The sequence below is a fragment of the Podarcis filfolensis genome, assembly GCF_964270895.1.
Source record: "Podarcis filfolensis genome assembly, chromosome: 10".
In the NCBI taxonomy this organism is placed as follows: domain Eukaryota; kingdom Metazoa; phylum Chordata; class Lepidosauria; order Squamata; family Lacertidae; genus Podarcis; species Podarcis filfolensis.
The window spans coordinates 58575520-58592613 of NC_139612.1; the positions used below are offsets into that span (position 1 = coordinate 58575520).

The 17094-nt window shown below is 39.9% G+C and overlaps 1 protein-coding gene across 5 annotated transcripts in view; it reads left to right on the forward strand.

Annotated features, from left to right (window-relative positions):
* BCL2L13 (BCL2 like 13) overlaps positions 1 to 17094 on the forward strand; it is a 32449-nt gene that overhangs the window by 275 nt on the left and 15080 nt on the right. For 2 of the 5 annotated variants that reach the window (XM_083572992.1, XM_083572996.1), the window contains exons 2-4: positions 6655 to 6834; positions 12064 to 12171; positions 13733 to 13889. In XM_083572992.1, coding sequence (XP_083429118.1) covers positions 6714 to 6834; positions 12064 to 12171; positions 13733 to 13889 — 386 coding nt within the window. In that variant the 5' untranslated portion in view covers positions 6655 to 6713. Of the gene's footprint in view, positions 1 to 9; positions 2667 to 6654; positions 6835 to 12063; positions 12172 to 13732; positions 13890 to 17094 lie in introns of those variants that run through there. The other 3 variants (XM_083572993.1, XM_083572994.1, XM_083572995.1) reach the window with 3 other exon arrangements.

Below are 17094 nucleotides of genomic sequence, written 5' to 3' on the forward strand. Positions count from 1 at the left end.
GGGCGGGGCGGAGGGGGAAAGAGCCGAGCGCCTCAGACTCCTCGCGCGCGAGGTCACCGTGTGGGCGGTTGGGCGACCTGCTTTGGGCGCGCGCTCCGGGCGGTTGGCGGCAGCCCCTTATGAGGTGGGTGGGGAGGCGGTCGCTTCTTCCACCCCTTCCCTACCACCGCCTGGCTTCTCCTTTAAAACACACACAAAATATTCACTGTGGTGGTTTCTGCCCACCCCACCCTCGTCCTGTGTAGAGTCTGCTTTATAGGCTCCCCACCCCCCCTACTTGAGGTTGGTGTTTCCCTCATGGCCTTTGGTCTCCTCACCCGCGTCCCTTATCCACGGTTCACGTGCGTGAAAGGCGGGACTTTTCCCGGCACTTGCGCCTTCGGGCGGTTTCTCTTTTGAAGGGCAAACTAATTCCCCCTCCTCCCGTCAAGGAAAGGGGGGACCGGCTGAGGTGGGGGGAGTGTTGCGTGTTGTGTTTGTGGTGTGGGTTGTTTCTCCCCATGTTCTCTCCCGTCGCTCTCGAGTTTTTAATAAGGTGGTCAGGGAATGCAGTGCCAGCCCTCTCCCCACCCCCCTCTTTTAAATAGTTATAAAAATGTAGGTTGGCTATTGGCGGTCAGTAGGAGCGCCCCCCCCCCATGCGTGGCGTGAAATCCTAGTTATCTTCCCTGTGTTTGAAGCGGTTGAAGGACAGGCCCCTCCTCCCGGGGACTGAGCAGGGTCAGCGTTGTTGACAATGGTGTGCCCTGTCAGCTGCCAGATCTCTTCTGCTCCCAGAGAGAGCTGCTGCTGATTGCTGCTGCTGCTGCTGCTGCTGCTGCTGCTGGAGGAGGAGGGGTGTGTGAACGTGCTCGTGCTTGCGTGCACTTGTGCTGCTTTTTCTTCTCGCTAGCATCTCCCTGCTTTACAGCTGCATTTCCTCAACAGTTGGTAAGAATGGCGTTCTTTGCATGGGTGTGATGATGGGAGGGGGGAAGGCAGCACCGATGCTTGGTGCTCTTTCAAATTTATCCTTACAAGAGAAGGCTGTGCTTAAACCCTGGCCCTATTTAGTGTCTACTGCTATTGTTTGTGAGCTGGCAAACCTTCACATTCAGAAGTACAGTACCTGCTTAGAACTCCAGAGTTGTCTGCACTTGCTGAAACTTTCTGAAAAGTGATATAATCTTTCATTGGTATGTTTGCTTATATGTACTGTTGTGACACATTTCTTTTGGATGGATATTGTTGATCAACATCTTGCTTTGATTTTTTTTTAAAAAACCACCACACGTACCTAGCTAGGTGTGCTTCTAACATTGCTCATCACTGTAGTTATCTTGAGAGTATTGTTCTCAGAGGTTTGCTCAGTCTTTCTGCTTACTTTGCATTTGTGTGGGAGACTTTGAAAATAGGACTTTTATTCTTTAACATTTTAATTGCTCATATTAAGAAATGTACTTTCACGGCATATGGATACATTATTGAATTGATGTGGGTTAGATGTATGGAAAGGAGAGTTCAAAGTATGGAAAACATGAAACCTTCGTGGGAGATAATTCAGTTAAATCCATTGAAAGCGTCTCTTGTTTATTGTGGCAGTATAAAGTTAAACTAAAACCACAGCTCAGATAAAGTACTAAGGCTTTTGTTCCACCACCCCACCCCACCCCACCCCACTGTTTCAGTCTTTTGAGAAAATGGTGTAACTATGATAGATACACTTCAATTTTCAAAATTCCACAGAACCAGATGTTCATAGATAAATGAGGTAATTCTTGAATGTCAGTTACTGCAATGCTGCCAATAAACATGGATAGTATTTTACAAACTTCTGCCTATAATTTCCCCCTGGTATGTAGTGTGCAAAGGTAAAACTTTAAAATGAAATAAAATTTGGAAGGTGAACTGCACTGGGGGGGGGAGAGCAAGATATGCAATGCAGATAATTTGTTTTTGAAATAGGTGTTTTCAATATATACATATCCTTGTGGAAAATTCCCAACAAGCTCAAAGCTCACCTAACCAAACTAACTTTGTAATCTAATGTCAAGTGTGCAAGTCATGTTAAGCCACAAGGCTAAATAGCTATCATGTGGTTTAGTTCTGGATTGGAAGACTCAAATGGATGAGAACTGGCCTTCTTTGCACATCAGACTGAACCAAAGTTTAACTGCTGTTGTTGAATGTGGAAGAGCAGTATGATAGCACATGCTACTGAAGTAGCAAGAGCTTTGTTCCTTCCCTGCTCCTGCTGCTGCCACACTGACAGAGGAAACAAGGCATGATCTGGCTTGTCATCTAAATCCAGGCTTATGGTTTGTTTCTTTGCACCAGAGAATTGTAGAGTTGGAAGGGACCATGAGGGTCATGTAGTCTAACTCTCTGCAGTGAAGGAATCTTTTGCCCAATGGGGGCTCAAACCCACAACCCTGAGATTAAGAGTCTCGTGCTCTACCAATTTAGCTATCCCAGGCATCCCAGGTATCAAACACACTTTGAGAACACTGCTTTTTCATATTAGGAATGTAGGAAACTGCCTTATACCGAGTCAGGCCATTGAGCCTTCAAGTTTGCTATTGTCTACATTAACTTGCAGAAGCTTTTCCAGATTTCAGACTGGGGTCACTCCCTGCCCCACCTGGAATTGAGGATTGAACCCGGATTGTGAACCATGTCAGTGACAGGTACACAAAAGGGGGCAACTTGTTGCAAACTAAGTTTCCTATTGTGACTTTTTAAAATTATGGTGAATGATTTGGATGATTTATATTCTGCCTAATTGTAAAGCAGAATAGACTTCAAAGCTGTGTCTTAGGAAGTCTTGCATAATGCTTCAGGGTCTCTGATAAGCCTTCATATTCTAGACAATAAAAAAGCATTAAAAGTGTAAGTAGCAGTTCTTGAATCCAATTGAATCAAATTATACATCTATAAAATTATATGGTGAAATGTAAACAATCTTAAGAGTATTACAGTTTTGAAGCAATTGCATATTACATATTTATTAATTTTTTTATTACATTTGTGTTCCACCTTTCTTCCAAGGAGCCTAAGTGGCATACATGGTTCTCTTTTTTTAATCCATACAACAACCCTGTGCAGTAGGTCAGTCTGAGAGACAGACTGGCTGAAGATTAATCAGTGAGCTTCATGGCAGATTTAATTCTTATGAAACAATAAAGTCTTGTGGCTCTTTAAAGACCAACAAACTTGTTTATGGTATAAACTTTTGGGAACTACAGTCCACTTCATCAGATGCACGGAATGCTATCCCAAGTTAGCAAGTACACCCATGTTTATTATACCTGCCAACTTGGAAAAACATTCCATGTATCCAGTGGAGTGAACTGTAGCCTATGAAAGCTTATGCCTTCATAAATTTGCTAGTCTTTAAGATGCCACAAGACTCTTAGTTGCTTTTGCTATCACAGACTAACATGGTTACTCCTTTGGGGTTGAAATATTTTTGTGGTAAGTGCAAACATAGCAAAGCCCTTTTTATAAGAGGATTATAACTGTTTATTCATTGTTAACCATTGCTTTTCTGTATAATTGATATGTAATCCATTTGTGGATTAGGATCACTCCAAGCATCTGGAGATACCCATCTGACTGACTCGATTTTTCCAAGCAGCTCAAAGTCAAATGGATAATGAAAGATTTTAGTGTTTGATGTGGTGTGCAAGGAGATGCTGCCCATAAATTCACTTATATATTGTAAATTTTACTTAGCTTACTTCAATGTCTTGGAATGGATTCCATGGTTGAAATGGGGAGGTAGCAATCTTAATTGCTTTGTCTAAGGTCAGGGCTGAACATATAATGCAAATTCTTCTTAAAAGCATATATACCTGTTGATCTTTTAGCAGAAATCCAAAAGCCACAGTTGAAAAATATCTTCATTTGGATTTAAAATGAAGTGCCACTACTTCATTACATTTTAGTTGATTCAATTTCAGATACCGTATTTTTCCCTCTATAACACGCAGATTTTTTCTCCTAAAAAGGAAGGGGAAATGTCTGTGCGTGTTATTGAGCGAATGTGTGGTCCCTGGAGCCAAATGGCAAAAAAAATCAGGCAAAAATCAAATCGCGCGTCTCGGAGAAGGGAAACCTGAAAAGAGGAAGTGGCTGCTTTCCTGCATTCTGCCTCAGGGTCTTACTGCCCACCCGCCTCTGTTTCCTTGCTGTGTTTTCTCAAATGGAACAAAGAGCAGGGAAAGCCCCTCCCCTCCAGGCGAGAGCGAGAGCGAGAGAGAGAGAGAGAGAGAGAGAGAGAGAGAGCTGGCTGGCTTGGGTGGGTAGGTGAGGGAAAACTTTTGCCTTCCTTTCCTCCCTCCCGTTATACCCCTCTCCTGCATTCTTAGCCAGCTGCTTCTCTGCACACCCCTCTCGTGCTCCTTGTCCATTCTGTATTTTTCCTTCCTTCCCCACTTAAAATGTGGTTAAAAAGCATGGATCCACATGGATCCTCAGGATCTTTGCATTGGGTCACCCCAAATTCACCATCAGATCACATAGCATGTCCATGGCTACAGCCTGCCCCCCAAAAATCACACACGCACTGTTGCCTGGGGCTGCAATGGTGCAAAAATGTGGTTAAAAAGCATGGATCCACATGGATCCTCAGGATCTTTGCATTGGGTCACCCCAAATTCACCATCAGATCACATAGCATGTCCATGGCTACAGCCTGCCCCCCCCAAATCACGCACCCACTGTTGCCTGGGGCTGCAATGGTGCAAAAACGTGGTTACAAAACATGGATCCTCAGGATCTTTGCATTGGGTCACCCCAAATTCACCATCAGAGCACATAGCATGTCCATGGCTACAGCCTGCCCCCCCCAAAATCACACACCCACTGTTGCCTGGGGCTGCAATGGTGCAAAAACGTGGTTACAAAGCATGGATCCACAGGGATTCTCAGGATTTTTGCATTGGGTCACCCCAAATTCACCATCAGATCACATGTCTGTTGCCACAGCATGAAGCACAAAAATGATACATCCACTGTTTCATTCAGAATGTTTTTTCCCTTGTTTTCCTCCTCTAAAAACGATGTGCGTGTTATGGTCAGGTGCGTGTTATCGAGCGAAAAATACGGTACTACCCTATTGTGGCTCTTGCAAATTCTTAGGTACCAGAAACACATTTTAGGTGCTTGCTTCTTCCAGTTCAAGGGTATATTAACTTGTTTTAAACATTATGGTTTTCTCTTGCACTTTGCAGAATATACACTGACTGTGTTTTACTACATTTCCATTTTCTTATCAGCCCTGGCCAGAGCAACATTTGAGAGGGCACATAGGTGGCAGACTACATTCTTATCTCCTCCTCCCACTGAAAGTAGCCTATTGGCAAGTCCCATTGCCACATCTACTGTAATTCTGTTCTTCCGTCCCAGAAGTAGTATTACAGTGGTACCTCGGGTTAAGAACTTAATTTGTTCTGGAGGTCTATTCTTAACCTGAAACTGTTCTTAACCTGAAGCACCACTTTAGCTAATGGGGCCTCCCGCTGCCGCCACACGATTTCTGTTCTCATCCTGAAGCAAAGTTCTTAACCCGAGGTACTGTTTCTGGGTTAGTGGAGTCTGTAACCTGAAGTGTATGTAACCTGAAGCGTATGTAACCCAAGGTAGCACTGTATAGTGGTGCATGCAGTAGGAGTTGACAGCATTTTGCCACAAAAGGTGTTACATTTGTTGCATAACTACAATAATATTGTTTTTTTCAAATCTTTTCCTTGCTATTTTTAACATGATTCATAGCTATTAAAAAAATTACGCAGCAAGGGCTTCAGGCATGGGAAATAGCCTGCAAAGGATTCCAGGTATACTAAATAATATGAAAAGAGGTGAGGCTTCCTGAGTTGTCTAAAAGTGGTAGTGTTCTACTTACAAAAATGAATTAATTCTAAATGTTAGAAACTGATGCTGCCCAATAAACAGCTTTACCTTTTACTTATAGAGAGGCTGAATGAATTGTATCTGTTAAATTTTACACTACAAGATATGGCAGTGATGACTGCATCTGAACAATTGTTTTCAAGTAGTGTCTCTGAAGAGCATTTGACATGACAAAAGAGGGAAGTCACATTTTAGTTTGTCATTGAATTCTGAAACATCTCTTTAAAAAACTGTCTGGGAGCTACTATTTAAATTTCCCTCAGTGAGTCCAAAGTAGTGTCACTGAATTAAAGACGTTGTGGGAATTCAACCAGAATTAATTCAGTTCTGCTATGATCAAATAACCTGCAGAAATGTGCATAAACTTTCAAAAGAACTACTGATATGATTATTTCTGAACCTTAGTAATTTTGAATATAGTACAGTTATGTAGCAGTGTTCTGGATCTTCCTCTTCTTTCTCTCTGGGGAAGAAGTAGAATATTTATTTCATCTGCTATGTGTTTCCGTAGTTTGTGCAACTGTTGTTTGACATACCATAGGGATGTTTGAAAAGCAACTTGTCAATGGGCTACTTTCAGTGGGAGGAAGAGAGATGGATTTAACCTGCCACCTATGTACCCTCTCAAATGATGCTCTGTCTGGCCGGTGCTGATAAGTTCTGGCACAATTGCATTTTGTATTTTGTCTGCCTTGCATGTGTGTACATAATCTGAATATGATTCTAATTACATTTTTTTCATTTTGATTCTTCATTTTTCAGATCTTAAACAGAGAAAATTACATAGCTCATAATCCTGTGGGGCATTGGAAGCCAACCAAATGGCATCTTCTACTACTGTGCCTGTAGGTTTTCACTATGAAACAAAATATGTTGTCCTCAGCTATTTGGGTCTCTTGTCACAAGAAAAGCCTCAGGAGCAGCTCTCTCTGCCAACTCAAGGTAATGCTTTCATTCTACTCTTGTACACAATACTCTTGTATACAATTGTAAACAATTTGGTATTATGTATTATTAATATTTAAAAATGTGAATGCACATGAGGGGTTTTGGTTTTTTTTTGTCAAATGATAAAATAACACACCAAAAACACAACATGCTCTGGAGAATAATGAAATAACACAGTTTTTAACTTATTAAATGATATTGTTTTTATTTCAGTGTACTTAACTTTTCTGAATAATCTGATTAGTATGATACAATTCATGCGCATTCAGACTGGTCTTTGATCCTCAAAATAAGTGTAGTTAAGTCCACAGGTCACACCTAACTTGTCAAGTAGGTTGCAGTAAAAGCAAGAATTGGCTTTAACAATAGAAAATAAATTATACAAGTAATTTATTTTTAAGTAATACTAAACTTCAGCATCTTTTTAGCTACCAATTTGCTCTGGAAAATAATTTCCAGAGCTTTTTCCAGCTTTGTCCCAATTATTAGCTTTTTATATACAGTGCTACCTCTGGTTACGTACTTAATTTGTTCCGGAGGTCCGTTCTTAATCTGAAACTGTTCTTAACCTGAAGCCGCACTTTAGCTAATGGGGCCTCCCGCTGCTGCCGTGCCACCGGAGCACAATTTCTGTTCTCATCCTGAAGCAAAGTTCTTAACCCGAGGTAATATTTCTGGGTTAGCGGAGTCTGCAACCTGAAGCGTATGTAACCCGAGGTACCACTGTACACTACTATATAATTGATCTATTACTTCTGTGTGAAAACTCTTGATATTATAACTTTTTCAATGGAATCTGATTCCTATATAAATATTAGGATCATTTCAGTATTCCCCCCAAATAACTTGCATCTATTTGCTCTTTAATTGTCAGTTTTTATATCATTCTGTGCAATATTTTAATTAAGGTTTAGAACTTGAGAGGTTTATGGTAACATATGCTTGCCTCCCAATTTATAAACAAGTGGGCCAGCAGAATAAAGTCATTGCCTACCCTCTCTCTTTTCCTCTGAGTTGTGTCCCCAAGTTCTGTGTGTAGGAGATCTATGTGTATTTTTTGAGGCTGGAAGAACTTCTACCATTAGCTGTCAACAAACAGTGGCAGAAGCAGCACAGAGAGCTTGTTGCTTACCTGCCGCCTCACAGTTATCGCTTATGTCTTGTTGGTATTTGCATTCTACCCTGTAATAAAATTCTCAGGGCATTTTTGATTCAGTGGGGGAAAACAACTTAGCTTGAACAGTAGGTTTGCCCTAGTCAGCGCCGCAAAGAAGTGGCTGCAATTGAAACATAAGTAGGTTTCTCTGAGGTAACTATAACATTGCCAATTCAATGTTCAAGTGTTGATTTTCTGCATCTTCAATTTGATAAAATATATTTTTACTCTCTAACCTTTTACAAATACAGTCAAACCTCGGTTTTCAAACATCTCAGCTGCCGAACATTTCAGAAGCCAAACACCAAAAACCTGGAAGTGAATGCTTCTGTTTTCGAACGCACCTCGGAACGCACCTCGGCTGCCAAGGCTCGTTTCTCTGTTTTTTCAATTGAATTCTCAATTGAATTCTCTGACAGCCTCAGTTGTCAAATGTTTTGGAAGTCGAACAGTCTTCCGGAATGGATTATGTTTAACAACCGAGGTTCCACTGTGCTAATGTTTGTATACAGCACTGATTACATCCACCTTACAGCCAGTCTCCCCCGTCCCCCACTGTTTCAGTTGCCTCTTGAAACACTCATTCATTTTGGCATCCGCTTTGATTTTTTGACAAAGTCATAGGGGAGCAAGGCAATATTAATTTAGGAGTACTATCGAATTGTGAACCTGATTCTTCAGATGCAGTGTGTGATTTGGGCTGGTGTAGTCTGGCAAAAGCCAGTGTTCCTTAGATCTCCAATCAACCTCTTGTCTCAATCTGGATTCAGTTTTGGGTTCTTGATTGTACTGGCCTTTGTTTTGAACTCCCCAGTTCTATTAAGGGGTTTTGTATTACCACTGGAAATTCAGTATTATTCCAATTCAATATTATATCTAGTAAAGAAAATATTTTATTTAAATTAGTATGCACTACTATCCTATAAGGACACGGGTGGCGCTGTGGGTTAAACCACAGAGCCTAGGACTTGCCGATCAGAAGGTCGGCAGTTCGAATCCCCGCGACAGGGTGAGCTCCCGTTGCTCGGTCCCTGCTCCTGCCAACCTAGCAGTTCGAAAGCACGTCAAAGTGCAAGTAGATAAATAGGTACCGCTCCGGCCGGAAGGTAAACGGCGTTTCTGTGCGCTGCTCTGGTTCGCCAGAAGTGGCTTAGTCATGCTGGCCACATAACCCGGAAGCTGTACACCGGCTCCCTCGGCCAATAAAGCGAGATGAGCGTCGCAACCCCAGAGTCGGTCACGACTGGACCTAATGGTCAGGGTCCCTTTACCTTTACCATCCTATAAGAGGAAAATGATTCTCTTTTGTGCTTTATTCACAGTACTGTATACCGTTGAAATGGGGCACATTGTTTTACAGATTACCACTGAGATACCTTCCCGTAATGTACTTGTCAGAACCACTAATAACAAGAATACAGTAATTTGCAGTCCGTGGAGCTTAGGAGAACTGTTCTGAGAAACCATCAATGTCTTCCCTTCCTTGCCCACAAAGTACAGCTGAATTTTGCTTCCTGTACAGTCTGGCAGTGTTGCTTTTGGACCAGCCAGAAATCATCACTTGAGAACAATATATTGTGCTTTGTTTCTCTGGAAGGGGCAGACATTTAAATTGTTTTCTTCTGATTATTTACAAAGAGCTGTGGAAATAAAGAGAAGGATAAAACTACTTTTCTATTTATGAATAACTTAGTTAAATAGTGTCAGGAATTAGACAGGTTTCCTGTTGTTGTCTGTCAAGTCAAATCAGTTAATATTTGCTGTATTGTCTCCTTTAGAGCCTCTGAATAGTGGCTGTTTTTTATTCATTGGCAATACTGAATGGTTGAATGTGAAAGCACTGAGGATACAACATTAGGTATCTAAATAGTACTCCTGTGTACTTTAAAGGATTGAAATTCCTTGTCATTTTTTCAGCATGGTTTCTTATCAAGTATGACAGCTTGCCATGAGTGATCACCATCACTCAAGTTCTGTGGGAAACAGGTGCTCTTCTCAATGGATTCCTTCTCATTTGGGCAGGGCAAGCCTTAACTGAGAAGTCTAGATTTGAGTTTTCTTTATGTAACTGTAATTCAGTCTTTCCTGATGGGAGGTATTATACAACTAGTTAAACTGTCAAAGTAAGTTTCTCTGCTTTCCAGATGAAACTCTTTCTTTAATGTGATTTTATAATTGTGGTACTTCTGATAGAAGCCTACTTACCTCCAGGTCAGAACTCCAGAGGCACATCACTAACAACACCTAGAAATCATTTCTTGTCTCATCCCATCCTATATCATCATTTGGACACAGGACATTTTGGTGGTTGTTCACGGGGGTGTTTATGCTTTTTCATACGTTGTTTGTGCAAGTACAGCAGGAATTGCAAGTTGATGTGATCAGATAAGTGTGGTATAACTTAAAGGGAATAGAATTGATTCTACTTATTGCTCTTGCCACTGCTGTTATTGTTTGTTCCTCTCCCTAGCAGCAACTAATTAAGTGCCCTGGAGATCAGTCAGCAATTTTTATTTCTCAATTTTCCATCTCCATTTTTTTAGGAAGAGGGGAGTAACATTTCTAAAACTGGGGCAAAAAGAGTTAATGGAATAAAAAATTTCAAGTGGGTAAAATGAGATGTGGCTGTTAGAAAACTTCCGTTTGCAGGGGGAAATGTATTTCTTCTTGAAGGACAAATATATTGGCATGATATACTTATAGGAGTAGGGAGAAGGGATGTGTTGTCCCGGAAGCTTGCTTCTTAAGCATCACATGATTTGTCAGTTTGGTTGACTCTTGGCATATAAATTGAGCAAGTGAATCTGTCCCTGTGGTAACGTGTGTGCTATACTAATTCTCCTGTCACATTCCACAAAATCATTTCTGGAAACGGGAAGAGAAGCTCATTAGAGGCCATCTAAATTCCGTAATATCAATATTAAAATCTGTTAGAAGAATATGGTATTCAAATAAAGACACTTAAGTATCTGGGTTTCTCTAGTGAAGAGTGAGTGAGTGCATACAGTTTTATTTGTCTGATTAAACTATTTGTTTTGTGAGTCTAGTAGCAAAAACTCCAGCATCCATAAAAATGAAAGAAAAACATTTTTTCATGTATTAACTTGAAGTGGAGTTCTGAAATAATTAAACAAATGGCCTGCAAACATTTTTGCATGGTGTGGACATTAAAATAAGCCACAGTTTACCTTAAACCTTGCTTTAATAATTTCTTCAAGCAAACCATGTGGTAACTTTGGTTTATTTCTGGCTTACTTCTTGTAGTTTGTTTGAAACAGAACATGGTCTAGGTTTGAATCCTATATCAAACCATACTATGGCTTGTTTGAGCCATGCAGGCATCATATGGTGGGTGGGGGAGTCATGTGGGGACCTGCATGGCGTGGGACACAAATTCATGTTTAAACCATAGATAAATGCAAACAAGGCCACTAAGTATAGGAAAACATCTCCAAAATTAGAAGACAACTTTCTTTCAACAGATTTTGCCGTTTAGAACAAAGTAGATTCTTACATTTCAAGGAGACTCTGTTAACGTTTTGTAATGCTGGATCACTAATGTTTGGATGTTTCTGCCTTTCTGTTGAAACACTCTCAGCAATTTATACTGCTGGGGAGATTAGAACTTCATCAATTCGGCATGTCATATATTTGTTGGGAAAAGTCGTTTTCTTTATCAAATTTCTTCCACTTACTTTCATAAATACAAATTTATAGCACTAATATATATGTCTACTTAGAAGTAAGTCCCATTGAACACAACTCTGTCATCCCTTTTCATTTGCCATGCTGAGGGGGCCTTAGCTAAATGTGCATGGGATTGCAACCTTGTTTATTTTTCTTAGGGAATTTTTTACTCACTAGAAATGATTTGTTGTGTGAGAAATTGACCTGGATGCTCTTGTGCCATAAACACTAATTCCTACTTATTTTTATAGTGAACAGAAGTTCTTTTGCTTTGATAGAACTGCAAGTGTTTGTAACTGATGAATATTTGTCGCTTTTCTGCCATTATATGCATATCCTAAGAATCTACCTTTTTAGCTGAACTTTTTTGCTTGTTTCAGTGACTGATCCATCTGCGGTCTCACAAGCTTTAGATAAGGAAGTCCTGGAGAAAGTTAAAGCAGAAATTGAGGAAGAATTGAAACGTCTTGATGAAGAAATTTTGGAAGGTCTGTGCAAGTTGGTGGACTTATTTTCTTGGTTGCTTATGTTGTTATGTTCCAAGAATTATAATTTTCCTACAGCCATATTTTCAGAGGGAATATTCATGTTTTTGAGAATTATGTATTATAAGCCAATGTAATACACATTTCAAACTGTAAGTGAAAACAGCTGTATTTTCAAAGGGAAAATGCAGTCAAAGATTAGTGCAGGTTCTTCAGAAAGATGTATTATAACCCAATATAATAAATACACAGTTCCAACTTAAGTAAGATTGCTATTGAAGTTTTATTTTCTTTTTGCAATAGCTGCCTTAGATGAGACATAATTATGTTCGTGCAAAATTACAGAATAGTTATTTTTATTGTTTCTGTATGCTTAAGTGCAAATTCTACCTTAGAAATGTTTATTTTATATTTTCTGTCCCACCAGGAAGGGTATTAGGGCATTCCTCTCTCTAACCTCAGCATTTGTAATTTTAATCATACACTAAAGGCAAGGATGGGGATCCTATTTCAGTTGTTGGACTACAATCTCATCATCCCTTACTACTGGCCATACCAGGTGGGACTAAAGAGATTTGGGGGTCCAAAAGCATTTGGAGAGATGCAGGCTCTTCATCCTTGATTTAAATATTGTTCAGCCAAGTTAAGTGCATCGATGATTTTATCTTTTGTTTTACACCAGCCTGATAATTATTATATTGAAAGGAGCTATGCACATCATAAATGTGTACTTTTAAGCCCTGGTGATTGCAGTGGGATATATTTGGCTCATCTACCTATTAATCATAGGATCACAGAACTGTAGAGTTGGAGGGGACCCCCAAGGGTAATTTAGTCCAACTGCTTACAATGCAGGAATGTCAGCTAAAGCAGCCATGACAGATGGCCATTCAACCTCTGGTTAAAAACCTTCAAAGAAGTAGAGGCCATCACCTCCTGAGGGAGTCTGTTCCCCTGTCTTAATGGCACTTAGTCGGAATTTCCTTGTAGCTTGATCCATTAGCATGGGTCCTATCCTCCAGAGCAGAAGAAAATAAGCTTGCTCCATCAGCCATGTGATAGCTCTTTAGATATTTGAAGATGGCTATCTCAGTCTCCTCTCTTGCAGGCTAAATATACCCAACTCCCTCAAACGTTTTCATAAAGCTTGGTTTCCAGACCCTTGAACATCTTGATTGCCCTCCTTTGCACACATCTTGGATTATATACCTTATTAATTGGCACTCTGGCACAATGTAAGATTGTACTAGTTACCAATTGCTGAAAAACAGAAGGGAAAGAGTCCTTTTGTTTTTGAATTCTGCTTGTAGGTTTCACACAGGCATTTAGTTGGCCACTCTGAGAACAGGATGCTGGACTAGATGGGCAATTGGCCTGGTGCAGCAAGCTCTTATGTTCTTAACCAGCTAAGTCATATTTGGAGCAGACCCAGTGAAATCAGTTGACTTAAGTTAGTCATGACTGATTAAGTTAGTCAATTGATTTCAGTGGATCTGCTGCAAGTATGACTTACTATTTCAATTTCACTAACAGTATGAAATCTCTCTCTCTTTTTTAATTTCAGCTTTTACCAGCACAGGCTTTGATTGCCACACATCTCCAGTATTCAGTCCTGCCAACCCAGAGACTTCAATAGAAGATTGCTTAGCTCATCTGGGAGAGAAAGTATTCCAAGAATTGAAAGAACCTCTTCAAAAGGCATTAGAGACCCTACTTAGCAAGTGAGTTCTCATTTGCTTTGCTCAGCAGGGAAGGTACTTGCTCTTAAAATTCTCACAAATACAGTAATATTGATTATCTGACTATATTTTGGCACAACTATTTCTAAACCTGATTCACTTTCCTTCCTTAATTATGCACTTGATATGAAGTGAGCTAACAATTTCCCATCATTTAAACTTACGAACATCAGTACACTACAATGAAAACAACTTCCTTCAAAGCCACTGCTTATTCTGATAGCTGTAAATGCCCGAATGTTTTCCTTATTAGACAGTAGTCAGGGTAGAGTCCTTCCTCCTAAGTGTTTAAAATCTGGATGCTGTACTACAATGCCATGGGGCTAATACTGATATCTCTATATTTTAGGTACCCCAGATGTTGCCAAACATATATTGGGTGCACTTCTGCTATTGGAACTACTTCCCCATTCTCATAGTGGGAGCTCTTCTGGCCTTTAATAAGAGGGACAAGTAGGAAGTAATAGAGAAATTGCGTTGAGGTAGCACAGACACGTGTTTCATGTAAGTCAGTCTGCTTTTTTTTCCCATATAGCAGGGTAGACCCTCAATGTTGACATGAGATAGGGAGTAGGTCATTTCATTGAATTATTCCAAATGAATATGTAGAGCTGGTATATTATAAAACAAAAGTACTGACATTTGATTATGTTAGTAATACAAGTATCGGAGGGATAAGATAATTGATTCCACAATAGCTTAATAAACTTGGCAGTTCCTGTCTATTGTAAAGCTGCATAGGATTTTGCCATATTGATTACAGCCAGCACTTTTTACCTCACTCTGCTGCATGTAGTGGCAATGTATAGAAGTTCAGGTCTGAAAAGCAACTTTTTTATAGTTTGAAAATAAAACACAATAGAAAACTTTCTATATTCTACTATGCCTGATCTGAAAGTTGAACCACTCATGTTAATAATACAAACTATCACATCTTTATTTACGACAGTTCTCCTTGTGTAGACAGTCCATACCATTCAGAAAAGCAGTTGCAGAGTAAAAAAGGGAAACAGAGCTTTTTGCCAGTATTTATAAGCCCTTCTTACATAAGTCAAAATTGAAAGGTACTGAGATACTGTATACAACCAGTTCCTTGAATTATTATTCTTCTAAAACTGTCACAAACATTTGGTATAAATTTGACTTCATTACACATCTCTACCAGTACCAGGCTCTGTTCATTTTAAGTTAAGATACAGAAAATCACAGGAACACTTTAAGATTGCTTTGTCTAAATCAGGGGTTCTCAACTTTCTCCCCACGGGGCCCACTTGACATGGGTGAAAATTACTGAGCCTCACCAGTCAAAAAAGATGGTGTAGAGGCAGAGCCAGTCATAACATGGTGATAGATGGAGGCAGAGTTTGGCATAATCAGCAGGCAATTACTGGCATCACCTTCTACAGATACCTAATACATATTTGGAAATTACAAAATTCTTTCCCACTGTATTTTTCTTGTGGCAAGGATTTCCACAGCTCAGCTTTCCTCAAGCTTAAGAACAGATGTTTGATCTTGAGGTATTGTGACAGACCCCCAAGTTAGGAAGAATTTGCTGATCCAGAGGTTCTAAGTGGAGAAGGCTTTTTCCTTTATATTTTCCTCTCCCACCCTTGCATGTGTCTCTATAGTATTTTTATCCATCTTGTCATTTCTCCTTGTTAGATCTTATCCCCGCCCCCCGCTCTGAAACCTGCCAGCTGTTTTCATCCCTCCTCCCTGGTTCTTTTTACTACCTTCACTTATTTATGCTAATAGTTTTTCTCTCTTAGCCCATTCTGTTGTATTCCCCATTGAATTATTCTTAATAATAAATATATCTTTTCTCATCTAAATTCCTTTAACAACACCTCTGACTCTTCCTCTTAGAGAAGGGAGACCTGCCATGAACTTCTGTCTCCCAGCCATCTTTACTCAGCATGCAAGGAGTGGCTGGGGAAACCCAGGCAGATGGGTGGGGTATAAATAATAAATTATTATTAAATTATTATATTGCATAGCTTTTGCTATATGCATACCTACTTCCACAGATGACTTACTGGTTCCCAATAGCTTGGAGAAAGATGGAGACTTTGATTGAAGTTGTATGAAAGCGTTTGTTTTCAGCATTGGGGTGTTTTTTTTGCAACAGTCCCAATTTAATACTTTTTATTGGCTCCCTCCCAAGATCAAGCTGATGCCTTAAATAAAAAGGTTTTGTTGTCAGCTGAAAGTGTTTCATTTCCTTAGAGCAATTTGTTGAAACGTGCTGAATTTGGGAGTTGTGCCTTAAATGTAATTTGTGTTAGGTTGGCTTTTAGATGTTATTTTGAATGGATGGGTTATAGATTCTTAATTATACATTGCCTTATATGTGCAGTATTGAGATAGAAGGAAGTCTCAAAGATTAGAAAACAATTGTGAAAAGGATCAAAATGCCTAACTCCCAGGCCACTATTTTATTATGTTTATACTTTGCTTTTTAGCTAGGATTCGCTCCCAGATAACTATAATGCACATACTGCTGTGAAATGAGCCAGAGTCTGGCACCTTGTTATGTCTGAACCTGGGCTTGTGGTTTGTTTCTCTCCAAACAAACTGGGGGTTGTAACCAAGGTTTGTTCTTGGTTTCTGCTGGAGAGTGAAAAACCTGTCTCTGGAGCTAGATTTGTGATGGCTGTTCTACACATGCAGCTCATCGCTGATGTTTTGATTCTTTTAAGATCTTTGAGTTAAGAAATTGCAGCACAAGCGGAAGCTTCTGTATTTGGTAAATTTAATTATCTAGCAGATTGATCAAAATCTATACCAAATGATGTGGGAAAGTTATTTAATTGTCATACATGTGGTTGTTCTGTGAACATGTAGATGCTTTCAAAAATCTGCAATATAGTCTTCTATTGAAACTGTAAGTCATTTATATTGTGGACATGGTGATATGAAGGTTTCCAGCCCTCGTATACTGAGTACAGTAGACAGATGTAGCAGACCAGCTGTCCTTAAGCTAGACTCAATAAATGCATTTAACCCTTGCTCAGGACATCCTCATGAAAGAAGTAGGAAAATGCGGATTAGAGAAAAAAAACCTGCTAAGCATGGAGTGTTCTGTTTGTTGAAAAACAACATACAAAGGTCAATCAGAAGGAAATATATCCAGTAGCATCTCATGCGGCCAGTGCTGGAACAATTTAGTCCTATGTAGGACTAA